Below are 27,301 nucleotides of genomic sequence, written 5' to 3'. Positions count from 1 at the left end.
GATTTCTGTGAGTTTCTGGGCTCCGTGTTGAAGGCTTTAAATTTTTCACTAGCTGTTTTTCCTTCTTGGGGTTTCCAGAGGCAGAAAACAATTAAATAGACTACTCTGAGCACTTCAGACAGGCGTCTTGTAATTGAAAAGTTGAAATTTTAATCAACACTTAGTTGGAATCCTATTGCCAAACATCTGCTTCCCTTCAGTCAGTGGCACCTCTTGACCCTCTGGTGCGCTTCTTGCATTCCCATCGTACTGAACTCAATAGTCCTTCAGATTAGAGCTCAGCACTGCTCTCCCTTGCCTCCCAGGCTGAGGATTTGGCCTCCAACCATTGGGTTTCTCCAGTTCTGAAGCTGAGTTTTCCTAATGTGCCTTAGTAGGCTGTGTGATCAGGCGTCTCAGATTCATCATGAGTGTCACTGACTAAATGGTGTTGGAGTAAGCTGAATGGGGATGCTTGTCTCGCGTAGACTCCAGCCTGTAGACTAGTGCCACCTGGAATGGATTTTGGCATGAAGAAGTACACATTTTATTTCATTGAACTCGGGAGCCTGAATATTTATAAGGTAATAATAATGATGCTACTAGTAATGGAATTTATCTAAAAAAATAAATGAGCATACAAAGATTGTTTTCTATTAGATCACTGAACTGAGTCAGTTTTCTTGGTAGTCACAAGGTGATGGAAAAATAAACCTCATACCCCAAGAACTAAAAATGCATTATATTGAAGATACAAGCATCTGTATTTCTTCAGCAAAAGAAAAAGATGCTCTGCTTTTGTGAGATGAAAGAAGGGAGAACAACATTCATTTGGGGGTGAAACACAGAAGAGAGGAATGGTTAGCATGGCTGCAGGCCTAGGGTATGTACATGTATTTACTGACTTAGATAAGATATTTTAGTGTGGGTGGTTATATATTATTTGCAGTATTTTAAAGCCTTTCAGCTTAAAGACAGAACCTTTGCTTTTCTCATCAATTCTGTTTTGCCCTCTGACTTGATTCTTTCCCAAAAGCCTAAGTGCAGACTTCAAGCTCCCAAAAGTGTTTATGTCCTTCAAGCCCCCAAAGGTGTTTATGTCCTGCAGCCAAACTACTGAAAATCCTTGAGCTGTGTCCCCTTAAAATCAGAGTTCTAAAGCCTCAATTAGACAGAGGCTGAAATAGCATATTTTGACGCACTGAGCAAGAGGTGTCAGTGAAAGTTGTGCACAGCCAGTTCAGCAGTTTGTCCCTCAATATGTGTGCTCTCAGAGATTTTGTTTTCTGAAATTATAGGTGACTTTTGAACATTTTACCCATGAAATATAATTGAATAAAAATGGCTGCAGGCATAGTTCTGGATTTTGAACTTTTGTCTAAATACAGAGAAATGGTAGTGGGAGAGGTTTGGGGAAGGGTTTGAGATTATTGGCGCCTCAAAGTAATCCTTTTTTTGTCACCTGGCAGCTTGTCACTTTCGGTCCCTTTCCAGACAGTGTATTACAGCAGCTATAATAGACGTTAATATTAGCCAGGCCCATCATAAAAGCCTTGTGATGTACATGCCATCTTCTTCAGAACCTGTATTAAGTAAATTAGTGATGTTTACCTCAAACTCAATTACGTCCTTGTTGTCAGCATGGCTGGCTAAGGCTTTGGTAGTTTTTAAGCAATTTTTGTTGTGTTGTATTTCAGCTTGCTTCTCCATTGAAAATAAACCTCCTCTTCTTTATGACTCCAGGTCTTACTCTTAATTAAATGTTAGATTCTGAAGCTCTTTTATCTTTCCTGCTCAGTGTTTGACCTGACTTTTTAGCCTCCTTGGTCTGTAAATCTGCAAAGGTGGTTTGTGCTGAGTATTCACGTGCTTTTGTTTCCTGGTGAGCTGAAGTTGTGCAGTGGAGTAGTTTCCATTTATATCATTCCTTTTGCACAAATTGCTTGGACACGTGGACAGATTGTGTTTGAGACAAGAGCTGAAGCTCAGACAGTTGTATCGTAGGGAGCTTGGGTGAAATCCAGGCCCTCCTTGATGTCAAAAAGAGTTTGGTCGCTGTTTTCCATGAGCAAGGAATTCAGAGCATTCTTCACACTTTACTTCCTCTACGACGGTGCCTCTTCATTTATTCTTGGAGGGGTTATCAGTTCATCATGCTCCTACATGCAGAGTGTCTGAGAGAAGAACTGAAGATCCTTGCAGATGGAAAATACTTCCAAGATGTACAAGGTTTCACATCCGTTCCGAGAAATGAAAGATTTAATACTTACGGATTATGGAATGTAGTTCTGTAATTTAGACGGACCCTTATTCTGTCATTGCTAAACAAATGTTATCTTAAAGTTAAACATATTTTGCTAATATCCATTGCTCTGACTGAATGATGGGGATCTTAGATTTAGAAAGGGCTTTTCATCCCAGTGGGTTCCTGTTGTGTTTGAGATGGATCCTAGAGAGCCCTGGCAAAGGTTGCAGAGTACACAGCCTGAGGTGGGCACGTCGTTTACTGCAGAACTGCAGCCGCTGCTGGCCTGAAACGTGGCGATTACGTAGCAGTGTGCCCAGTGCTGTGCAGCCTCTTAGGAAAAGGAAGTTAAGACGTTTTTCGGTTGAACTGGCTGGTGGGTGAGGGATGGATGATGAAACAACAGAATGCAGTGCAGTTACAGTGCTGGAATTCAGGCAAAGCAGCAAGTTTAGCAGTCATTGCTGTGCTTTTGAGGAAGGGTTGTGGCACTTGGAGTGATGACGAATGGTCAGAGCTAGCATCTCACCTGCAGGTTAGGCTCACTGGGGCAGGGTGACTTTTGGTGAAGTTTTTAGGCTTTTGAGCACTCTGGAAGAGTGATTTGAAAGACTCACCTGGGCTGGTGGGGTATCACATCTGAGGAAGGGACGTCACGTAATTGTTGCCATCGTTTTTGGAGAGGCACGTTTTTCTTTGCAAGACTGTAGATGGTGAGCACACCTCACCCCACTGGAGCTGTAAGGCCTGATGACATGATGTTACCAACCTGTGAATGCTAGCCTGAGAGGCGCTCCAATTGACTTCGATAATCTGTATTAAACTTGAGCTAAACTTCGTGTACTGTTACAGTAAAACATCTCTGCAGTGGGGAGCCTTGTGCTAGGGACCTAGAGTGGCACTTGGGTCTTGTGATGAAAAATATGATGGAGTCTAGGAGTTCTTCACCATTAGAAGCGTGACGTGTGCCTATGTGTGTGCTCTTTGAGGTTCTGATGCTCAAACGTGTGCTGCTGAGAAAAGGGATCACGGGGGGAGGTTGTGTTGAAGGGCTGTAGCAGGGGGCCACAGGGACTGCTCATTGCATGTGCCAGACCCTGGGCAGTCGTGCAGCGTTGTGGGAAGGCGCTGCAGAGAGCCAATGGATTCACACGTTGTTTGGCAGCTGCAGTTGGGTAGTTATCTAGTGACACTAAATTTTGAGTAGGATTGGTGTTGACAAGAGATAAAAGGCCGTCGCTTTTTCTGTTTTGATCTTGAATGAGATTATTGTATAATAATACCCTATTATGTAAAGATAAGGAAGATAGATGGGCAAACCCTCCAGCGCCAGAAACAGGAGAAGGGGAATTTGGCTATGTGAAGTGATGTCATGGGTTGTGTTTGCATATGTGCTGCTTTCTCTGTGATAAGGCCTGAAGTCTTCTGCACAGACGGCTCTTTCTATACCTAACATAATGGAAAACCACCCTTAGAATAGTCTGCTTCTGTTTTATTTGTGCTGGAATTTGGGTCTAGACATGTGGAGTTTATGTTTAAGTGACATAAAGCCTTACTGTAGAGAGTTGCGGGCCAGGCAGCAAATGGGGAGACTCTGAGCATCTATGTTTTCAGGCTGCAGATCTTTCTGACAGAGTGTTGGCAGCAGCACCTAGTTGGTCTCAGAGTGGGTTGAGGAGCAGCAGAGGCAGCTGGAAGTGCCGGCGTTAAGCAGAAGTGACAGCCAGACATACATCCGTGTCGGGGATGTTTTGCTCTGTTGTGCTGCCTGGTGTAATGGTGTATTTACGGCGGGAGAGGTGAGCTGAGGCTTTGAAGTGTTCAGAGGCTGTAGCAGCAGGTCGTTCTCTGGGGACACAGCTGGCTGCCTTGCAGGTGGCTCTACAGCAGCCTCGTGCGTGATAGGTAATAGCTGAGCCTTTTCTGCTCACGCTGAGTAGTATATTAGTTGTGGGGTAGAATTCCCCCAGGGCTCCAATTGCTTTATTGGTCCTGAGGAATTTCCTGGTTTGATGGACTTTTTTTTTTTTTTTGAATCAAAACATATTCTTGACAGGTCATTTAATAAATTGATGCAGTTAAAATTGATTATGTTTTTCCCTTTGGGAAGTGTGTGTCCTTCACAAACGTGGAAAAAGAATTTACACTCCTTGATTGCTTTCTTTTATTATCAGGAGGTGTATGTGTTACATACACCCTGTAGCAGTATTACAAAAACACTGTATTTACAGTGCAAGGTGTATATAATAGCCATGGGGAACAGAAAGTTTTCCTACTTGAATCTTAAAAGTCGCTTTTCCAGCACCAGTAGTGTATTAGAGCTTTGCCTCTCTTGCTGGGAATTACACCTCATTAGTGGTTTGGGCTTTCTTTTTGCTTTTTGTGTGTAAGTGAGTAAATGCAAAGGGAAAACTCAAGACACGTAGTAAGAGTATGAGCCTCCTCCTAGGAGCATGTTCCTACCTCGAACACCTAGGCTGTCTGAAAGGATCCTAACTGTAAAAGAATCAGAATGGTCTTGGTGTGTCTCCTGGAGTGCTGATGTCAGGCTGCTATGTTCATCTTTACCTTGCACAGTCCTGTAATGGGATAGGCACTTAATAAGACACTTTTCAACTCTGATGCCAAACATCGGTAGTGATGCATGTTTTAGATGTGTTTATTCAGCTTTGTGCTTTGGAATTGTGTATTTTTCATATCACTGTTGTTCATGTGGCTTTTGGTAGTATGGGCTCACTTCACATCTTGTTAATTTTCCATCTGCTGTAGAACTCATTTCTCCTGTGAGGTATATAATGTTATCTTACAAAAGTTTTACATCTTCCAAATCCCAGTGATTCAGGCTTCCCTGATTTTTTTTTTCATTACTTTACCAAAATTGGGTTTAACTCTGCCTTGATTTTTAATTTTTTTTTCTAGTCTTGGTGATCCTAATCCAGTTTGGGATGAAGGCAAGCATTCTGAAAATTGTTGATGAATATAGTTATTTTTGATACTTAGTGCAAGAGGGTCATTTTGCTGAAAAGTGTCTGGAGTCTTTCTAAATTAACTCAATTGGGTTTGTGTGCTTTTATAATACAGAAGAGCTGTTTTGAATCCTGTATTTTGACCACAGCAGATTGTTCCTTCCGTATAATCCAGGAGTGCTTCTTACTTCATGTATTTAGATGTAAAAATCAGATCATTAATCACTGAAGTAGCTGTAATTGCCTGTGAACTTTTCCTTTCAGTGATATCCCTCTTCTGGATTAGGTATGAAAATATGGAAAGGATGCTTAGAAGACAAATAACAGCCTTAATTTTCCTCCTGTGCTTTTATTGGTATACTCGGAGTGGGTGGATTGCTTATTAATGAAAGTGGCTTTGGGTAATTCACTGACCTGGTCTTGGCACTGTTGAAGGCAGTGATATTTTGCCATTAACTTTAATGGAAGCAGAGTTGAAACACTTTCTTTGAGATTTCAGAAGTAGTTAAATTTAATACTAGGATACTTATAAATAATAAATAAATGTAATACTAGGATATTTTACTATCATTTGCTTGGCTCGTTCAATTTCTTGCACTTCTGTGTCTAAGTGGTGCTGGTTGTTTGAATCTGTGAATGCATGCCTTATAGTTAGGTTTTGTTTATTCAGTGAGTAAATGTTGTCCCTGCTGAAGTGAAGCCCTTGCCAAAGGTCATCTGGTAACTGCAGTTACAGATCTGAGTGGGCAGTAAAATCTCTGTCCCATGAGAAATTCTTCCACCTTTTTCTCCTAGTATTATGTACAGTCAGTTTACACTGCTCAGAAAAATAAAACAGTCTTACTTAACTTACTAAACTTACTAACCATGTAACTTACTAACAACATGGTGTGTTTTCACTGTGCATTCACCAATTTTATATGCAAGGAAGCAGCTATTACGGAACCATGTAAGAAACTATTTCTTCCCTTATTCGTTGTAGGAAATTAGTTAGCATGGAAAAAATACTCATTATAATATATCCTGAGGAAGGCTGGCTGCGTTTTAGTTGTCCCTTATGCATGGAAATTTTATGTAGTGTGCTGTCGTGCAGTGCTTCAGAAAAGTAATTTAAAATGAAGATTCTGTAGTTTTGGTGCTAAGAGTTGACCTTTCACGTTGCATGGAATAGTTAATTAACCCAGGGGGTTAGGCCACGTGTACATGGACTGTGTCTAAAATAGAAGTACACATTTAAGACACTGTTTTGATGTGTAGCATCTGCAGATTACACAATAAAGTGATGGAGATGGAAGATATGGTAGGGATTATTTTACACTTCACCTTTGTAGCTTCTCTGTGGCATGAGAGACCTGGAAAGCCATCTTTTAATACCCCCTCTCCCCCTAAAAAAGCCCATATGCTTGCTTACTTGTCTTCAGTTTATGATTAGTTGTCATCAGAGCAGAATTAAAGCATACGGGTAAAGATCCAGAAGTACATCCATCATACTGCTACCTCTCTAATTTTCCCAGATGCATGCATTGCTTGGGGACAACTGTATTAAAGCCTCCAGACTCACCAGCTCTTCTCCCACAGACACTTGAGAATCAAACCAGGGCGCATCACTTTGCCAGCACAGCTTGTTGTTCTTAATTCCTTACCTGGTGTGCAGACTCCCTCCCCCAGCTCCAGCAGTGGCCAGAACACCCAGATCTACAAATGAATTAGAAATTTCCAAGTGTCTGACTTGCTGGTGCAGTGGTGTAACCTGCTGGATACCTCAGCGGCAGATAGTTGGTCAGATATTAATGTCTTGCCGATGGAACCCACAAGAACTGAATACTAATATGTGTGGCTATGTATGTGGTCTGTGTCTTCCAGTGAGACTGTTGATTAAAGAAATCACATCTGTCTTAATGTTAAAATGTTAATATTGCAAGGAAAAAAAAAGATCTGTTTTTCTGTTGTGAATTTTAGCTGTATATCTGACACTTCAAGTGATTTCACTTATTGCCTTCTTTTTCAGGTTGAGTTTGGGTATGGGCTGATAGGATCCCCAGGAGGAGTTTAGGCTGCAGCTTGTGTATTTTCTTTAGTTTTCAAGAGAATGTTTAAGTGGGGTGGTAATTGAAAGATCTTGGGAATCTGGCTTTCCGCACATTAGTAAATGGCAGTCGGTCACTTTCTTCCTTTTTTTTTTCTTTTTTTTTTTTCTTCTTTATTTTCCTCCAAACAAATAGAAAATTTAGAAAGATTTTAAAATAGAGAGGGGCTTAGGAAAAGTGCACGTGGCTTTTTAAAAGCCTTTTAAATCACCAACTTTTATATTAAAACACTATAATTTGCTTAAAATAATCTTTGCTGTATTCTTCCCTCAGAAGAATAGATTTTTAGCTGTCTGCTTGTCTGCTGCATCCCTTGCTTCAATATTGACCATTATGCATGTTCTGTGTAACGTCTGTTATTCACTGCTGTGTTACAGAGTGGTTTGTACTGGGGCAGACTTCTTAATGTATTACTAACTGAAAAGAGAAGACAAAAGCCCAAATACAACATAACAAATTCTTCTGCTGACTTCTTACTCAGTCATATCTTTCCAATGAAAGTCTTGGACAGTCTCTTCATTTTGAAAATTATTTCTGTTTTTAGTAGAGAATTTATCCTGTCCTATGCAGTCTGGTTTTGAACAGTGCTTTCTGATCCCAAAGGGGTTTCTGCTGGATGATGGGAGGCGATGTTGCTCTTATGGACTGTAGCCTTACACTTTTTACTCTTGCTTTTTACTCCTAGCATCTCTGTGCAGAGGCAGTGGAGAAATGAGCAGTGTGGGAAAGCCTTTCACACAATCACAGAATGATATGGGGTTGGAAGGGACCTCTGGAGATCATCTAGTCCAACCCCCCTGCCAGAGTAGGTCCACCCAGAGCAGGTTGTACAGGAGTGTCCAGGCAGGTTTTGATGTCTCCAGGGATGGAGACTCCACCATCTCTCTGGGCAGCCTGTTCCAGTGCTCTGCCACCCTCAAAGTAAAGACGTTCCTCCTCATGTTTGGATGGAACTTCCTATGTTCAAGTTTGTGCCCATATCCTCTTGTCCTGTCACTGGGCACCACTGAAAAAAGACTGGCCCCATCCCCACCCTTTATTATAGGTGTTGATCAGATCCCCCCTTGGTCTTTTCTTCTCCAGACTAAAAAGACCCAATTCCCCAGCCTTTCCTCATAAGAGAGATTTTCTAGTCCCCTAACCATCTTTGTAGTCCTCTGCTGTACCCTCTCCAGCAGCTCCCTGTCCTTTGCATCAGTTCAGTTTTTTTTTGTTTTCAATTAATGCCCAGGGTTGCAAAACCTGTGTTCATCCTTCAGAGTGCAGCATGTAGGTCCTGGCTTCTCTATGGTACAGAGCTTATTACAAAGCCTTCATCTCTCCAGCCCGTAAGGATTTACTGGCTTTTTCGTCACTCTGTGTAGTTGGCAGTGGAAAACACCTGCCCTACCTGTAAATCTTACTGAATTAAAATCAGTTGATTTGCACAAGTATCATATACTCTGGTGTCAAAGCACTACCTTGTCAGTGGAGTGTAGATTTTCTCTTTTTCCTGTTCTCCTGTTAAAATATTTCTGAAAGCTGACAGAGACTCTGTCAAAAGGTTTCAAGACAAAAAGGTATAATTTCTTTGGGATGTAATGAATAAGCAGACAGACAAAAAGTGTACAACCGCACTGAGAGAATTGCTCAGGAGAAGAGACAAGAGCTTGTTTTGTGGGCTCTACTCTGTGTGCAAGGTTGATCTGGTAAAATTTGGGTAACCAATTGGGATATTTAATCAGTAGACATCCTGGTCAGTTATTAATCTGCAGAAAGAGGTTTATTGGTGCTCAGGGGGAAGCATGTTATGAGGTAGCTTTCTTCAAATGCTGGGTGGAAGGTCGGTAAGTGCAGTGCAGCCAATACATGCACGTACCAGTAGGGAATTGTAAACAAACCAAACCAGAAGAGCAATCACAGTAGTTTACCACCGAGTAACTTTTATTTTCTGATTCATTTTGAAAGAGTCTTTTGGTGGTTTGTCAGAGTAGCCTGACTCTGGCTTGCCATACTCATATTGTCCCACTGAAGTCAATTGGCCTTCTTGGGGGTGTGGAGAAAGCAAAGGCTTGTATTGATAGATGGCAGCAGCGTCTGCAAATGATCATTTCTCTATCCTAGGTCTGTCCACCTGGTCCCAGCATTCCAGATCTCGACATCGGAGGACTTCGTGTTCCAGACATGAAGATCGAAAACCTTCTGAGGTATTTCTGGAATTTAATTTGCATTTTGTTACATCTATCAAATACATATTCTGGTAATGGATCCACTTCTTCTGATTCACATTTTCTTTTCTTGTTGCTTGCCCCCCCCCCCCCTTTTTTTTTTTTCTTGTTGTTAGCCAGGAGATTAGGGTATTCAGCTGTTGGCACAGCCACTGCCAGCACTGCTTTCAATCTGTGAATTTTATTATACTCTGACACCCATTCAGCATAGCTGCAGAGTCTTTCTTCTAGTATTTTAAGCATCAGGATTTCTAGCTTGATTTGTGAACAGTGAAAATTTACATGAGGTGCATTTATTTCGTAGGGCCTTGGTATGAGATCTTTGTTAAAGTCCTGGTCAAACTAGAAATCTGCTTCCTGACAGTTGTGTCTTGCATAGTGCTTTGGGGAAATCCTGTCATGGGAGGTATAAATCTTGGAACTTCCCATCATGGATGAACTGTTAGTAGCACATAAATGTGATCCCGTTCTTTGCAAAGATTCGTGCTGAATCTCCCTGTCTTCAGGCAAATTCTGCACTGTGGACTTTGTAGAGGCTGCAAAGAAAGCATAAGCTCTAGGAGATGGAATTTCTTTATTTAATGTTCTTGCCCAATACATGTATTTCTGATGCTTTAATAAGTGACTGATGTTGAGAAAAACCATGCTTTATTAATCTCCCCAGTGACAGTGTACCTGAGGCCCAGACAGGAGTTTTCACAAGAAGAATCCCATTCGTTGTTCAGTGCAAGCTACACCTAGTACTGGTGTTTTCCAATCTCCTGTTTTGATTGTTAGCTGTTAAAGACCCCTTTTCTATTTTTTGCCTTTTTTTGTGAATGTGGGGACCCCTGGTGAATTTATTCTTACTGGTGATAGACTTGCTTTCCTTAGTCACCTTTTGTATGTCCCTTAGAAGTAGCCCCATAGACCCAACTTTGAGAACTACCTCGTGAAAGGCTTTCAAGGAATAATTTGAGAGAATGAAAAACCTTGCTGTTGTTTTTTTTGTGTGCTTCTGTTTTCTCCTCTCCCTTTCCTTGCATTTGTCATCAGAATCTTTGCAGTTTTTTTCTGTTCTCTCTTGTTTTCTCAGCCTGGATGGACTTCTCATACACTTCCCTTCAGCTCCGTTCCCCAGCCTTCTCCCCCTCTCCCTCCCTTTGCATTGTCTGTGCTCACCGTGGCACACTGTGCTGATGAGAAGTGTGCTGGCAGAGAAGTGACACTTGCTAAACTCCCCGGGTGAAATCCTGGTCTCATTGAAGCTGGTGGCAAAATTCCCATTGACTTCAGCGTGGCCAGGGTTTCACCCTTCAGCTTTGAAGTGTTCAGTGCTTCTGAGAGCCAGCACTTCTGTGAGCTCTGCTTTGCTCCGGGCAGTCTGATTGCATCAGAAATTAGAGCAGAAAGAATGGTGTCACAGGGCCAGTGGCCTGGGAAGGAGTTTCTTGGCTGCCAGGTCCTGCGTTAGCTTTGCTTTTGAGGGAGTTTTATGACAAATTTATCTGAGAGCCTGAGTTACTTTGGCTCTTGGATTGAGCAAGTTTCCGTCCCATTTTATATTTTTAGTCTTCTTTTCATTTGACATTTGATTGCTTTAATTCAAATCACTTCAAAGTGCAGAATCCCCTGGCCAGCTGTGCTTGTTTGTTTTGTGAGCCAGTTTACTTTGTGGCTTATTTTTAATTTCTTGATTGGAGCCTCACAGGACTTGTAATTTGATTATTTAAAACATTTAATTATATTTCATTACCTGCATTCACCCTTTCCTTCATATGGTAATATTATTCTTTATTATTTAACGTTGGCAGTTTTTCTGAACATGTCAAGACAAGTGTTAAGAAAAACGTCATGATTTTATGCTATTTTTGTGAAAAAACCAGAGTGGAAACGGAAACATACTGAGACAGAAGTGGGATAGTGTGTGTGTGTGTTGGGAGGGAGGAGAGGTTTTAAGATGCGCAGTGTGCTCAGGCAAATCACACTTTGAAATATTCTCAGAAGCATAATTAACCATCAGGTTCACTGTTTCCCTAAAATACTTCCCAAAAATCACAGGGAACCTGTTGAGATTTGAGGTGTGTGAATAGCGTGCGACAGAAATTGCTGTCCCAGGGAGGCCCTGCCTAATTAGCGCTCTGTGTAGATCTGGTTCTTCCTCAGCCATGTGCAACAGTTGCCTGGAGCCAGTGTCACCCAGCCAGTGTCACCATCGGTTTGGGACTGGGTAGGGGCTGGGAGGTTGTGTCACTTTGCCCATTATCAGCCCTGTAAGAGCATCTCAGAGCTCTGCCCGGACAATCTGCCTTTTCCTCCTTAACTCCGCAGCGGGGGGCTGGGGGGACGGGGTCTCTCTCTCCCACAGACTGAGAATTCTGCAGGGGAGCTTCTCTTAAGATGTTACCTGCCTTTCCCTCCTCCTGGTGGTGCTTATCTTCTGTCCCCTGGTTGCTTTTTAACCCTTTCCTTTGAACGTGGCGTTGAGTTGTTAGAGCTGGGTGGTTGTGGCGGTGAGGAGCTGCTGGGCACAGTTGTGTCACCTGCAGCCTTTTGGGGAGAGCAGGGAGAGGTGCCAGCAAGTGCAGGCTTGTGGCTCCCGTGCCTGCCATAGCACCCTCTGCTCTCTGCAGCCTTCACAGGCACCAGGAAACCAGGCTAAAGCTGCCCCAACCCTACCCAGCAAACCTGTACGAGAGTGAATCTCCTCTGATTTCATTTCACAGCTCGTTGAAGGTGGCATCGCTGCTTGTTTGTGGCTGCTAACCCAAAAGTTGCCAAACGTCCTGCTTGTTTCAGAGGTAGAACTCACTGCTGTGATGCAGAGGTGTCTGTAGCTGATGGAATAACAAACACCTGTGCTGAACACGCAGCTGCCACCAGAATTTCAGTTTGGGTCTTACTTTATTTGATCTTTTGGGTTATTATTTTAAATACTTGCACAAAGAGTCATTTCCTTAGAATTTCCTCTTGCGGCTGGTCATGGTAGAGTCACGCCTTGATTTCTACCACAGGGAATTTCTAGAATGTCTTTGGATTAGTCAGAGCTCCAATAATTTAAAAAAAAAAAAGACAAAAAAATCCTTGGAGCAAAAATGAGGCTTGCTCGTGCTGCTGTTTTAAAACCAACGCTACTACAGCTTTTATTGCAACCAGAGAGAGGTAAAAGTGGGTAGCACCTTTTAGCATCATGTCTGCAGCGGAGGGGGGACGCCAGGAGGGGTAGTGGAGTTAGCCAGAAGCTGTTCTATCAGTATTTGCACCTCCAGCCACCCCTTCCCCTGCCATGAAGCTCAACTTGTGGTCCTACAGCGGGCTGGGTTAGTTTACTGTTGATACAGTGACCTTGTTCCACGCTGTGCTCCATGGTTACCCTGAAGCTGTGAATCATAGAGTGTAAATATCAAATGTCAGTGTCTCTATTTTTCTCTCTCGGTCACTCTCTTTGCAGGTGTTCAGAACGGACCTGATCACTGCCATGAAGTTACATGACTCCTTCCAGCTGAACCCTGATGAATACTATGTGCTGGCAGACCCCTGGAGGCAGGAGTGGGAAAAGGGAGTTCAGGTGCCAGTTAGCCCAGGGACCATCCCAGAACCAGTAGCCAGGTATAGTTTGGAGGAATGTAACCAAAATACACGTACGTTTATGCTAGCAGCTTGTGTCTACATTGCCTTGGCTTCTTCAGCTTTATTCCACCGTGTCTAGCTAGAAAGGTCTTGGTTCTCAGAGATGAAGAGCAACCTGCCTCAGCTTCTTGGATGGTTAGAGAGGTCAAGAGTCAGGCCTGTTCTGCCTGTGTGTTGGAATATGAATGTCAGAAGATAATTTTTTAGCATAATGTGAGGATGGAGTGTGATGAGAGAACCTTAAAAATAGCTTCCATTTTTAAGCCCAGACTGGACTTCACTCAGCATTGCTGGGACAGCCCTTGTCTGATGCTTCGTGTGCTTAGTTCCAAGCCGTAGGTTCCTTTCAAGGAACAGTTAGACAAACCGGATTTAATGGCTAGAGAAAATACAGCATTAATTTTATCTTCATGTGTTTTTTTTTTTTTTGGTTGTTTCATTTACTGACTTAGGAAATTGTTTGTTGTACAACATTTCAGCTGTTTTAAGAACCATCCAGATGTGCATGTAACTATATACATTAATGTGAGATTTTCTAGCTCTGACCCAAGAGACCCTTGTTTTCCTTACCTTGTGTGTTACGCTTAGGATAATGCTTTCTGTTTCAAATTAAACGGTACAGTTGTAAGGGCGGGAGCATGCTAGAGCCCATCTATCTATTTTATACTGAGTTGGGATTGGAGTTGGAGGGAGTGAGAAGAACAAGGGTTACTGCCACTGAATCATGCCAGATCTCTTTGGCTAAGTCCAGGCTGGCCCATAAGGCGTTACCAGATGACCCCCCAGTGCTGTTGGGCCAGAACAGCCCAGTCTTTGCTGTGCAGCGAAAAATTCTGGGTGATGCTACGCTGCCCCTCTTAGGTCTGCATCTGCCAGCTTTAGCCTTGGAGCGGGGGGACCACGGGAGTGTTTGTTTGTGCTTTTTGTGTTCTGTGCAGCAACCTGCAGAGCACTGCACAGCCCCACTAGGTCTGTACAATGAGGACTTACCCACATATCAGGTAAACCCTTTCCTTCCTTCTTGTGAAGGACTGGACCTGGAGCTCCAAAGAGAACTTGACATTTTCCTCTCTGCTGAGTGGTTTAGAACATGGGAGAGTACTGTTTCCCTGCAGCGCTCGTAGCCTGCCCCACACTGACCTCACCCAGTCCCTGCATAAATGCACACACATTCTACTTGTGTGCTCACATCCAGGCATCTCCCAAGGCTGCAGGAGGGCCAGGAGACCTGTGGGCTTCAGCAGAGAGAGACCTTCCGGGGATCCCCACCCTGTATCTTTCAGGGAGGTGGTTTGGTGGCTGTATCACGTCCCAAGTACTCAATTAGGAGAGAACTTTTGTCTGCCAGTGACCAACAGAGACGTTGCTCCAAATTTAAGATATTAGAGGAGATGGGGTACCCACAGTTGTAGGTTATGAGCACAGGAAGCAACACTCTTTAGTTGCTGAGCTTTCTTGTAGGGTCCTGCTGGTGAGCACCTACTGGTCAGAGTGGCCCTTTGATACCTGATTATTGCCCTGTTTGCTCCTCACAGAACACTTGGAGAGCCCTGCCCTGGTGGTGCTGGAGCGCTGGAACCCCTCTGTGCCTACCTCGGGGTGGGGAGGGACACGTTCTGTAGATTGTATCAACAATAGTCAGATAGTAGCTGGTGTGGAACAGAAGGACAGTACAGTACAGGTAGCCTATGCTAATGAGGTACATAATAGAGAATAAAAGGATAGAAGAAATAGAAAAATAGAAATAGAAAAACCGGTCAGGGCAGGAAGGGTAGGCTCAGAGGGGTGGGGAAGGGAGGGCGTCTGTGTGGTGATTGAGTGTAGGCATGTGGTCAGGTGGATAATTCAGCTGAATGTGGTTTCTTGTATGTAGTGAGCGTTGCTTTTCTTTACTTCTTCCTACCACAGGAATAAAGAGGTGAAGGTGGTTGGTTTTGAAGCCAGACTAGCTGTATTTGTACCGTGCCACTACAGTGGTGGTCAGCAGCGTGTGCAGGGTGCTGCCCACAGTTGTGATTTCCCCATGGAGAGGTACTCAGGGAAGAGTTTACGTTACAGAAGATGTGGAGAGCAGTGCCCAATTTAAAGTAAATTCTCCGTGAGACGTAGTGATCTGTAACGTTTTAATACTGTGCCTTATGGCCAGGAACAGTTTGGGCAGTGCAGTTGGTGCAGGTCATGCGGATTCATGTTCTTCCACAGTCCCCTTCTGCACCTTAGAAGCCCCAGATTCAGCATCTGGCTCTTGCCCACCATTTCTCAGGTTGTTGTCTGAAACCAGGTAGATGAGGGGAAGATGTAGGGCTGTGTAGGGGGCTGAAGGAGGTAGGAGATGTACGGAGCTCTCTGTGTGCAGATACAGTAGTGGCAGATCAGGGCCTCCCAAAAGGAGGAGTTAACACGTTGGACCTCAGATGGAGGCAAAGTGAGGTGGAGGATGTCGTGCTTGCTGGAGCATAGCCTGTTCCCAGCAGAAAGTTGTGTCTGTGTGGAGTGGTGCTGTCTCCTCCCTTGCAGCACCAGAGCACCAAAAAAATACCATCAGCACTGGTGCCGCAGGGGACAGGCATTTGGCAGCCCCTGGAGGTACCAGCATTACATCGTGAGGTGGGTTTCATCCAAACCAGATTTTGGTGTGTGCAGTTAACTAGGAGAAGGTGCAGTGTCCTCTACTGAGAGAAGTGTGCTGCTGGTGGAGTGAGAGAGTTACCTTGCTGGTAGAACGACTGCTGTCCTTTCTGAACTGGGCAGTTTTGCCCCCAGGTCCCGGCTTTGCAGGAGTCTGGCCTAGAACGAGTTACGTGCTGTAGGTACTTTACCATTTCCTGAACCAGTGCCTGTGGTCCAGCAAAATTTCAGTTGGCTTGCAGCTAAAATACACTTTCATGGTTGGTTGTTGGCCAACTGGAGCCTGCAGATCATGAGAGAAGGTAGTTTCAGCAGCAGCTGATTAATATTTGCGCTTGGCCCAGCATGACATTAGTGATTGTGAAAGAGGAAATGCAGACCCAGGGTGCCAGAGCTTGGATCTGCTCGGGTAAGTGAAGGTGAAGCTAGTGCAAATGACTGGGAAAAGGTCTTCTGAATTTAAACAGGGATGGCAGATCTGTAGCTGCACACACACACACACACACACACACACACACACACACAAACAAAAAAACAGCTCGAGAAAGAAAACTTCATTTGTAGCAGGAAACGCTGCTTTTTTTTCCTTGAATTTTTATAATCTTGGTATTGCAGTTAAACTCATTTTAAAGTCTTAAAACAGAGTTTAATATCTGTGTATATGGCAGCCATCACCACATAAATACCGTGTTCCTGCTATAGCTTTAAACAAGTGTGAATTTCAGGTAAGAGTAAGCCCAGCTCTATCTTCTAATCTTTAAATTTTATTTAGAAGTCTGGTAATTAATTGGATTTCTAGACAACTCCAATAATTTCTTGTAATACTGCCAGTGTTTAACGAAAGTGCACTGTGCTGTTTCCCCTTCCCATCTCAGTGGAGCAAGAGGATTGCTTAGGTGGTTTGGTGAGGGCTGATGCTTGTTAGTCACTTAAGATGAGGCGTTTGGAATTGTTTAGGAACAAGTCTCTGGGCAGCCCAGTGTCCCTGACATCTGCCTGTCTCTTTGTTCTAGGGTCGTGTCTGAGACAAAAGCTGTCACCTTCACGCGTCCCAGGAAGTACATCGTTTCGTCGGGTTCGGAGCCTCCAGAGCTGGGCTACGTTGACATTCGAACCCTAGCAGACAGCGTGTGTCGCTACGATCTCAATGATGTGGACGTAGCATGGCTGCAGCTTGCCAATGAAGAATTCAAAGAAATGGGTGAGCAATGACTGCTTATGTTTTTGTTGTTGTTGTTTGTTTGTTTTTTTAAAAAGCTGGCAATCTTAAGAATAGTTTTAGGTAGGGCAGCGGTGGGAAGAGGTGATAGAGGTATGAAAAGATAGCAGTCGTATGAGTTGGGGTAGCCATGGGCAACCAGACCTGATGTGATTAAGCCCAGAGATACATGGTTTTATAACTGCGGAGTTGTATCTGCTTAGACCAGGTCAGAATCTGGCCACCTCTTTTTTTTTTTTTTTTCTCTGCTGCTTTCCATTTCACAAGGGGATTCTCTCAAAGTTCCCCTTTCGCCATCATGGTCCTTGAAGAGAACATTTGGGTAGTTTTTCCTGTTAGTCCTTCTATTTATTTATTTTTCTCTGTGTCCCATATCTGTATCATCTTTGGATATTTATTTATTTTTCTCTGTGTCCCATATCCGTATCATCTTTGGAGCTAGTGGTGCTCAGTGCAGAGAAGGTAGACAAGGGACAAGGAGTCTTGGGAGGTTTAGCAAACCTACGCCAGTGGAATTGTGCAGGGAATGAGCCAGGAATTCCCACAGTGTTGGAGGAACCTCCCAAACCTCCGAAGAAGGAAGAGGAGCCATCACAAGGGAAGCAACTGCTCCCTGTCCCATAGGATGGCTTGTGTGTGGGAAGGGGCAGGGGAGCAGGAACATTTCTTTGGTGAGGTGTGTGCTCCAGGGGAGAATTTCAACGGAATTGAAGAGGATGTAAGTCAGCACAGAACTTTAACCACATTGTTTAGATACAGGAAAAGGTGCTGTGCCAGAAGGAACAGGTTGGGGCATGTTGGTGAACACCTGATTTGTGTTGTTAGCATTGTGGCAGTTCCCTGCCTTGGGTTAGTTTAGTCACAGGGGTTTCACCTGGCTGTGGCCCATACGTGGCATGGCTCAAGACTTGGTAAACCACACACTGACCACTAATAACTCTTTAAAAGTTTCTCCTTTTTAAACTGAAATGTGGAAAAACCGGATGACCCAGGCTTGACCTGGTCTCCTACCCAAGCCTTTTTTCAAGATCTCAGGCCCAGTCAGGCCTGCTCAGGTTTTGTGTTGGGCTTAGACAATTTTAAAACAGTTCACTATTCAAGAGTTTAGGTTTACTTTTCCAGTTAGCTTCAGAAAAACAGCAGCAAGTCCCCTTAGCTTTCTTCAAAGAAAAATTAAAAATACATTTTATGATTTGTAACGGATACCCATCTATCCAGTGTAGATAATCCCCTCCGTCTGTCTCTTGCCAAAACCAGAGGGCTGCCGCAGCGTTACACAGGGGGGGGAGCTGCATTAGTGATGAAGCACGAGAGGGGGCTCTTCATCGTGCAGATTTGTGCCCATGCATGAAACCCTGTGGCCACCACTCTGCTACACCAGTGTGACCTTCAGAATCACACCGTGCACACGGAACATGGGCAGCTACAGCTGGACAGATCTGACCTTCGCTGTTGTGTTTTGGTGTGGTTCCTTGTAGTTTGTTTGCTGTAAATCTTCATCCACTGGGGGTTGGCTGTAGGCAGAGGGAAGGAAACGCTCCCGTCGGTACGTGGCAGGTCTGGCAGTACGTACCTGGGTGCCCTGTCAGACACCGCACCCTACACTAACTGTCAATGGGCATTTGAAAAGTGAATATTTCCTGATCTGCAGTTCCTGGGTGCCCTGTCAGACACCGCACCCTACGCTAACTGTCAGTGGGCATTTCAAAAGTGAAATATTTCCTGATCTGCAGTTGGAGGAGTTGCTTTGTGCTGTCCCTGCAGCTCTGAATTCCCACGTTTTCTTTGCTACCTGTTGGGGTGCTTCAGGTACTGAAAGTGTAATTTAAAAGAATGAATGTAAACATTTAAGCTGAACCCGCAGCCCCTTGGTTCCCTTTTTGTTTAACCCTTATTAATGCACAGTCAATACATTTATGAAGTGATAGCAGTCGTGAGGTTAGAATTGAATTGCAAACTGGTCTAGACCCTGCCATCATCAGCTTCACTGGTGCAGTGTTTGTGGGCTGCGGGGCAAAACTCACTCTCTTTCATCAGCGGGATGTTGGATGTTCCCTCTTTGCTGCCGTTCAGCTGGTCAGTTTGGGTAGCACGGGGTGCACTGAGCTCTGCCCCAAGGGTTTTCCTCTCTGTAAGGGAAGCTGGAAGTCCTTTAGTAGAGTGTTGGTCTTCTGATCTGGGGGAGCTAGAGAGGGTTTTTTTCTTCTTTGTTTTGTGGAATTTGTGGCTCAGTTATTCATAGGGAGAGCCAAAGGGAGGATTTTCTTGTTAAAACACACATCATGAGGTTGCCATCTTCTGTATGTCACAGTAAACCTAAAAATAAAAAGCAGGCTATCCCAAGCCTGCGCTTCACTGGAGTGATTTAAGGACATGGAAATTCTTGTGCCACACTGACTTTGCAAGAGGACAGGGATTGTTTGCAGTTGCGTTCTCGTTGCGTTCTCGGTTCCACGGGTGTTTGTGTGCCACGATACTGCGGGGAGGGTTGGTGTGGTACCAGCCTGGAAGTGTTACAGCCAGCTCATTGTCGTGGCAAGTGAGAGATGGGAGCCAGAGGGCGCTACTTCTATGGTATTTTTTGAGGTCTAGAGTAGTAAGTTAATATAATTAACAAATAGGAATTACCGAATGCTATAATGTAATCAGCCTGGAGCTGTGGTGTCCGGATTACTTTTCAAATGGATACTGTTTGAAAAGACCAAATCCCAGATTAGATGTTGCATTTATTTATTGCTCCCGATTTGATGTTGCATTTATTTCAACTGTGGTTTTCACTTTTTAAAACAAAGTAATTTATTGGTGTAGCTGGGTCTGATGGAGACCTCAGTTGGGGTTGCAACCTATTGGGTTGGAACTTGCAAAAAACCAACATCTGTTGTTAGAAACTGCAGGTTTGCTACAAGTATCATTGATTTTTTCCCCCTACTACTCCCATCGCTTTCGGTTCAAAGCACTTCAAATCTTTTGCCAAAGAGTCAACATCTGGGTTGCAAAATTGGAGCAAAAGCCACAGACAGTGCTGTCCCAGAAGGAAAAATGAGAGCAAGACCAGGAAGGCAAAATCAGTTTATGAAAGTTTTTCTCAGGATTTGACAGATTGGTTTGGATACTCCGCTTCTATTACTTTAATACAGTTACAAGACTTCTTTGACTTTTTTTAGTTTTCCTAGTTTATGCTGGAATAGGCCTGATTGTCTAGGAATGACATGTGTACGTGTGGGGGTTGGCTGTATCTACTCAGCTGTTGAAAAAGCAGCTGGAGTTATGTGTGGGGGGGTTATCACTCTTTCCTTAAATGACTAACAACTCCCGTTTCCCAGGGATGCCCGAGCTGGACGAGTTCACGATGGAGAGGGTGATAGAGGAGTTTGAACAGCGATGCTACGACAACATGAACCACGCCATCGAGACGGAGGAAGGACTCGGGATCGAGTACGATGAAGATGTTGTCTGTGACGTCTGTCAGTCCCCAGATGGAGAAGATGGCAACGAAATGGTGTTTTGTGACAAATGCAACATTTGTGTGCACCAGGTACGGCAGCCAAGGCACACTGGGGGAGTGGAGTGTAGGGGTGCTGACAGAAACTTCTTCCAAACCATTAAGGAGAACAGGTTTGGATTTTTTCCAGTGACAGACATTGATCTGTTCAGTTCCTGCAGAATTCACTATTGAGCAGAGGGATGAAGTCAGCAATTATGTAATTGAGAAGGAAAATTGTTACATGTAATTCTAGCAATGTCATGCTAAGAGGGTTAAAAGTGGTCCTGTGTCTGTGTGGAGGAAGTTACACGGTGAGAAATAGCCTCCCCCCAACACACACCTGTGTATTGTTGTGCATTCTCACCTGGTCACTTCTCTTGCTATATTCTTTTCCTCTCTTTCTGGGCACTTCTGGGGCTGACACACCTTTGGTATCAGCAATTTAGGCTCAGAAGGGAGAGGAAAAAAGAACTTTCAGGCAATCAGTAGGGACCCGGGTAGGATTTATTATCGTCATTTTAATTTAATTGAGAACCTACTGACCTGAGCTGAGCTAATGAAGCACTATTATGTACCACCTTTTTGTGGCAGTTAAGAAGTCATCTTAGCACGAAGAGCAGCTACAATTTTAGCATCCCTGTTTCTGTGGATGCTGCTTCCTGTGGCAGATGCCTTCCCATTGGCCTGCCCTTCTTTATCATTCAGTGTTCGGAAACCTGCGTTGTCCAATGAGCAAGAATGGCATTTTTCTGCATGTGTTACTTAAATGCATTCTTACTATTGTAAAGGAATACCCCTGGGGCAGCTGTGAGGTACAAAGGGCTGTCTTGGAACGTGCTCAGAGTAAAGTGGACACTTTTAGACCTGTAGTGGGTCTCTGATTCTTAGTCTCTGATCACACCAAATCTGAAACTTTAGGAGGGTTAAAACTGACAGTAGTTTGGAGGGAGGTGTCCTTAAAGAAGCAATCTTCTGAAAAAAGCGATGCTAATTAATTGCTGTTCTGCACTTTTCCCTCTGAATAAGAAGCAAACCCCAGTGCTGTGGAATAACGTGGAGTATCGCACAGCAGAGCTCTTGATTTTGTGGTTCTTGCCTTTTGAACTAAAAACAGTCCAGTTCCTGTTACTTGTAGTCTTTGTGATACTGCACTTCATCCTGCTGGCAGGGCTGTCTGTCCGGAGTTCCCCTTGCTCTTTGGGCTGATAAACACTTTCTTCACTTTTCCAGCTGAAGTGGGCAGTGGGTTTTTTTGCCCCTAACAGCTGGTCATGGCTTCTGCTGCTTTCACTGAAAGATCCTTTCGGGGAAGGAACATGGTTGGATTATGAGATCCTCCATAAGCTAATGTTTCTATAGCGTTAGAAATTCCATAAAGAACATTTTGAGAGTTGTGAGAGGCTGCGTGCAAACAGCACAAAATTAACAGAAACGCATCTTGTTTCCTTTGTCTCCTTTGCCTGTTCTGTGCACGGGAACCCAGGCGTGTTACGGGATCCTGAAGGTGCCGGAGGGCAGCTGGCTGTGCCGGACCTGCGCGCTCGGCGTCCAGCCCAAGTGTTTGCTGTGTCCCAAGAAGGGAGGTGCCATGAAGCCAACCCGGAGCGGCACCAAATGGGTCCATGTTAGCTGTGCTCTGTGGATTCCAGAGGTAGGTGCCCATCCTCCAGGGGTTCAGGGACTCTGGGAGAGAAGAAATCCATCAAAACGTTCTTCAACCAAGAGGGTGTAGCTACACTGAGTGTAGCGCATACATGGTGCTTCTTAGGAAGAAAGTATAGAAGGCTTTCAGTTAGGTAGGAAGTCTGGCAGGATGAAGCATCATCTGTGAAGAAAGTAATTACATTGCCTTTGTCAACCAAAATTAGGCCTCAAAAAATGAGGCCTTTGCTGCTGGCAAAGCTCATTTAACAAGCAGACAAAGTACCGTTTTATTTTGTAAATGGAACATGAAAGGTGAATCAGGAAGGGTTGGATGTGACAGTGAGAATTCCTGTGGGTTCTCATAATCAAAATACTCATCCTGTATGATCATTTTAACTCGGAGGGCTTCACCTTGAAACTCTTCTGTTCATGCAGCGAGGAACTGATTTTTTTAAAAAAGAAGTTTTAATTTTTTTCAGTTCTTTATAAACCGAGGAACTTGGAACATGCTAATTTTGCAGATGCACACAAGGAATTTGAGTTCTCTGATAAAATTGTTTCCCTTTTTGGTTAACAGTGTCATACCTACTCCCTGTGTTTTAACCTTTTTTTTCCTCTTAGGTGAGCATTGGAAGCCCAGAAAAAATGGAGCCCATTACGAAGGTTTCTCACATTCCCAGCAGCAGGTGGGCGCTGGTGTGCAGCCTTTGTAATGAAAAAGTTGGAGCATCTATACAGGTAATTCCAGCGCACAAACTTCCACCTGTTTTGTTTTGCCAGCTTTTAGTAGATACACAAGATGTGTATCCACAGTAAACTTTCTTGGATTTGCTGTTTGCTACTATGGACTTAACTACACACAAAGTGCTTTTGAATGTTAGTGTCCTCTCACTTTCTACTAAAATTTTAATATTGCCCAGGTCACCCCGTAAGACTTCCCAATTTGTAGCTGTGCTGCTATGTTTATTAGTACACTGAAATAAAACTTTGTGTTGTTGAGCAGACGGGAGAACCCCTGTATTTCTGAGATGTACCACATACAAAACCAAAGCTTGGATGCTGAAGCCTGTCTGCCAGTCCTTATTCAGTGATTTCTGAGACAAGTTGGATACCTCAGTGGGAGTTGAGTATTTCCTGTACAACCTGAATTTTTAGGGTGCTGAGCGTGCCCAGCTCTCAGGGAAGTCAGTGGAAGTGAACACTTTTACTTTGATAATGCAGCTAGTGGTAACTTTGCATTTCTAATTTTAGGTACTACTTAACATTGGAGTGTTTTGGCTGTAACTGTTTTTTTTTGTAACTGTTTTACTGTTGGTGCAGCTTTTAAGTTGCTGAGGAGAGTATCTGATTATTTAATACTGGGCTTTTTTGAGTGGTAGGAAAGAAACAGAGTATTTGCCCTGTCCGCTCTGAGGTTCAAGCAAGCCACAAGGTGCAGAAATGAGCCCCGTTTCCTCCACTGGTTGTTCCTCCATTGGCGTTTGGTGTTTCTAAGGGAAAAACCCCTCCTGGGTGTGTGTTTCCCAATCCCCGTGGCTGTAGCAGCAGCGCCACGTTATCGTTCTGGTACTCACTTGTGCTCAGGGATGGTGAGTGCCCGGAACAGCAAGATAGGGCAGGATCAAACCAAATGTCTAGTCTTCATAATCCCCAAAAGAATTATTTCCATGTGCGATAAATAATTAAACTATAAAGCCCACACTTACAAAGCCATTTGTTTCATACCAACAACTCACGTTCTTGGGCCAGCAGCAGTTTGTCTCATTGCATGCTTCTGGTATTCTCTCTGCAGTTTCAGTTGGGTTTGGATTCAGCCTTTCTCACCCTGTGAGCTCTGGCTGTGAAATATCTGAACTGAGCTGCACCAGAGCACTGCAGACTGGGCAGTGTGGTTTCATGTGCACATTTATACTGGGTTGTTAGCTCTAAAGCACTTGCAGATCATTTACAATGGAAAATCACTCAGAAATGTTCAATAAGCATTTAAAGAACAACTTTAAAATGTAGAAAGATTGAGAAAACACATTACTGAGCCCCAAACGTTGAAAGAGGAGATACTTAGTTTCCCAAGACACGAGACAAAACTTTTATCTACCTTACTTGAGAACAGATGGGTCACCACCCACGCAGGGTGGTCTGATTGTGTAGAATATGACAATAAAATGTAGCTGAGTGTTGTGGTAATGCTCTTCACCTTCAAAGTGCTTCCTACACTTCAGCTAAAGATCCTCAGAAAGCTCCCCAGACAGATAGGGAGGTATTGGTGTCTCATAAGAAGTCTGTAGAAGTCAAGCTCTTTCTGTGTTGTGGCTACCCTAATGGTACAGGATCCACGATGGTGAGACCAGCATTAAGTAAGACACAGATTTCTAAAACCCTACACTATTTAAAAATCAGGTTTTATCCATTTCCTTTTTTCCTCTGCTCTGAGTCATTTGATGAGGTTGCCAGAAAAAGCTGTAAACCAGCAACGCAGCAGTAGTTCCAGTGAAACCTATCAGTCCGTTTCCATTCAAGGAATGTATAAAATAGTAAACGTTAAGTAGAGAAAATAAATCTGTCCACAGCATATAAATCTGCACTGGTAATACCTCCTTGCAGAGCTGTCCCCCTCCTCTTGGCCGCTGTTACGTAGTTGAAACTGTTTTGTCCATTCTCCAGAGCTGTTCTGAGGGGTAACTTGGAGTAGTTTAAGTTGAACTCGGGGGGGGTTTCTGTGTGTTAGTGTGCGGGGGAGCAGGGGCTGTCCTTCCGTGTTTATTCTGATGCCACCTCTCCCCTTGTAGTGGTGACACAGGATGACACACGGGCCTGGTGGCTGCCACTTCAGAGAGTTCTACATTTGAGGTTATGGGAGACAGACCAGAAATCACAGTTTGGCCTGACGTTTTATAGGAGTTGTGTAAATCTCGGTATCATTAAAGCCAGCAGTGAGAAATACTTAGATTGGTGTGACATCTTACACAGTGGAGAAGAACATTACACGAAGGCACCGCAATGGAGGGGAAGTAGCATGAACTGGAGGAGCTGAGAGAGAGAGGGATCCTCCAGAGATGGAGTGACTGTGCACAGCAATTAGAAGAGCCGGCAGCTGGGAGCGCGTGGGGCCGGGCAGAGAGCAGCTGCAGTCAGCTGGGAGAGACCAGACTGCATCATCTCCCAGGTTCAGCAGATTTCCTTCCGATGAGACAGGCTTTCCCCTCTTCTCCCAATAAAACATTAGCCACCCTAAGAGCTAATTATTCTAAACGATAGCAGCTTGGAAACCACAGCTCAAGTACTCTGCCGTGCTGTTCGGTGTGCCAGTTGGGCTGCTTTTGCCCTGTTTGTTAGAGAGGAAAGGGCAGAAGATGCTTTGGTATCTTTTAACTCCTTTTGTATGTTGATTTTGTTAAAGAATGTTCATTTGAAACTTGTGCAGTTTAAACTCCGTTGTACCTTTATATGCCATCTGGCTGCCGAGTCAACCTGAGCAGGAAAACCCAGAGGAGAAAGATACTTGGCTTCTTTACAAAGTGCTGTGTAAACATCCGAGCGCAGCGCGCTTCTCTGTCGGGGCAGATGACTCGGGTTCAGCAGAGTTTTGTTTCCTCCTTGTTCATAGCACTAACGTTCGTTTCCACTGTAACTCCTGTTCACTGGAGGCAGAGGTGTGAGTTGATACAAAAGCATACGTATGCGTGTGTGTATATACATACATTATATATATATATTTAAACCTTTCATTTTGTGGCTGGCAATAGCTATGACAGCATTTTGCGAGAGAAATTTACATGTAATTAAGTGCTAAATCAGCTGAACTGGTGCCCAGTGCTCTGTGACAGCTGGGTTCACGGGGAGGGAAGAAAAATGACAAAAAACTGAATTTCCTGTTCTCCTCATCTCCCAGGTGAAGGGAAGGCTGTAGTCAGTGAAGTAGTGATCAACAGTGATTTCATATTTGACATTATAAAATTGGGATAACAAGAAAAAAAACTAATTCCCTTGGGTTGAGGCCTTTTGGGTAGGACGGGGCCAGGTGCTGGGAAAGACTTTTAATTAAAAAGTCCCAGACTGGCCTGGAGCCACCTCTGTCACGCTGGCACAGCCAAAGGGGAAGGTTTTCCTTTGTGTAAGGCTGCCTTACGCCAGTGGCTCCGGTGACGGGAAGAAGGCTCCTCTGGTGGGTTTGCTGGTTATTGAATCGCGTGCTGGGGCCAGGGGGGTTCACCGCTCCCGTCCCACTGGGCCACTTCAGCCTCGCCTGGCCTGGAAGCACTAAATCGTAAAGCTAATTAAAAAGAGAGCAAGAAAGTGCATGCGGCTTAGAAGCAGAGTGCAATAACAGGGTCCTTCTTCCAAAGCAGTCCTGGCTGCTCGAATAGTTTCAGGCAGTGTGGCTTCTTAAATTTATATTTAGTTAATTTTAATTTAATTTCTGTAGTGTTCAGTGAAGAACTGCAGAACAGCCTTTCATGTCACTTGCGCGTTTGACCGTGGCTTAGAGATGAAGACCATACTGGCAGAGAACGATGAGGTGAAATTTAAGTCCTACTGTCCCAAGCACAGCTCCACCAAGAAAGGGGATGATGAGACTTTCAGTGAAAGCCCAGGCCAGGAGAACGGGAACGGGATTCGAGAGAGTTCTCTTCCTGCCCACATCGACCCTTTCCACAGCATGGATCAAAACCAGGAGGAGGCCCACAGAGTCAGCCTCCGCAAGCAAAAGCTCCAGCAGCTGGAGGATGAGTTCTATACGTTTGTTGAGTCTTCGGAAGTGGCTAAAGTGCTGCGGCTGCCCGAGGAGCCGGTGGGATTCCTGTACCAGTACTGGAAGCTGAAGAGAAAAGCCAACTTTAATAAGCCTTTGATTACCCCAAAGAAGGACGAAGAGGACAATCTGGCTAAACGGGAACAGGACGTTCTGTTCAGAAGGTTGCAGCTCTTCACACACCTCCGGCAGGACCTAGAGCGGGTAAGTCCCGGCACTGCCTGCGCCTCTGCGAGGTGCCTTTGGTCGCCAAAACTACACCCTGGTATTGCCCTTGCATGCAGGCCCTCCGTGCTGCTCTTACCTCAAAGCTGCATTGTCAGAAAAAGCTGTTGACACTTAAATTACTATCTGCGTAGTAGGTTTGGGAAGCATGTGATATTCCACTCAATTAGTTTTAAAGAACAGTTCAGGAGGATCAGTTTGGTGTTTTATCTTAAGTACATCTGATCCTGTAATGACGTGGATTCCTTTTTTGGTTGG

General features: G+C 44.2%; 1 protein-coding gene across 6 annotated transcripts in view; it reads left to right on the top strand.

Annotated features, from left to right (window-relative positions):
* Nucleotides 1-27,301, top strand: part of JADE1 (jade family PHD finger 1) — a 56,948-nt gene that overhangs the window by 22,983 nt on the left and 6,664 nt on the right. For all 6 annotated transcript variants that reach the window (XM_014949948.1, XM_014949949.1, XM_014949947.1 and 3 more), the window contains exons 3-9: nt 9,381-9,463; nt 12,915-13,072; nt 16,735-16,922; nt 20,264-20,475; nt 21,908-22,075; nt 22,690-22,806; nt 26,492-27,022. In XM_014949948.1, the coding sequence (XP_014805434.1) occupies nt 9,381-9,463; nt 12,915-13,072; nt 16,735-16,922; nt 20,264-20,475; nt 21,908-22,075; nt 22,690-22,806; nt 26,492-27,022 (1,457 nt within the window). The remainder of the gene's footprint in view (nt 1-9,380; nt 9,464-12,914; nt 13,073-16,734; nt 16,923-20,263; nt 20,476-21,907; nt 22,076-22,689; nt 22,807-26,491; nt 27,023-27,301) is intronic.

The sequence above is a fragment of the Calidris pugnax genome, unplaced genomic scaffold, assembly GCF_001431845.1.
Source record: "Calidris pugnax isolate Ruff unplaced genomic scaffold, ASM143184v1 scaffold42, whole genome shotgun sequence".
NCBI classification, from domain to species: Eukaryota; Metazoa; Chordata; class Aves; order Charadriiformes; family Scolopacidae; genus Calidris; species Calidris pugnax.
This window is presented reverse-complemented; position numbering and strand designations above follow the sequence as displayed.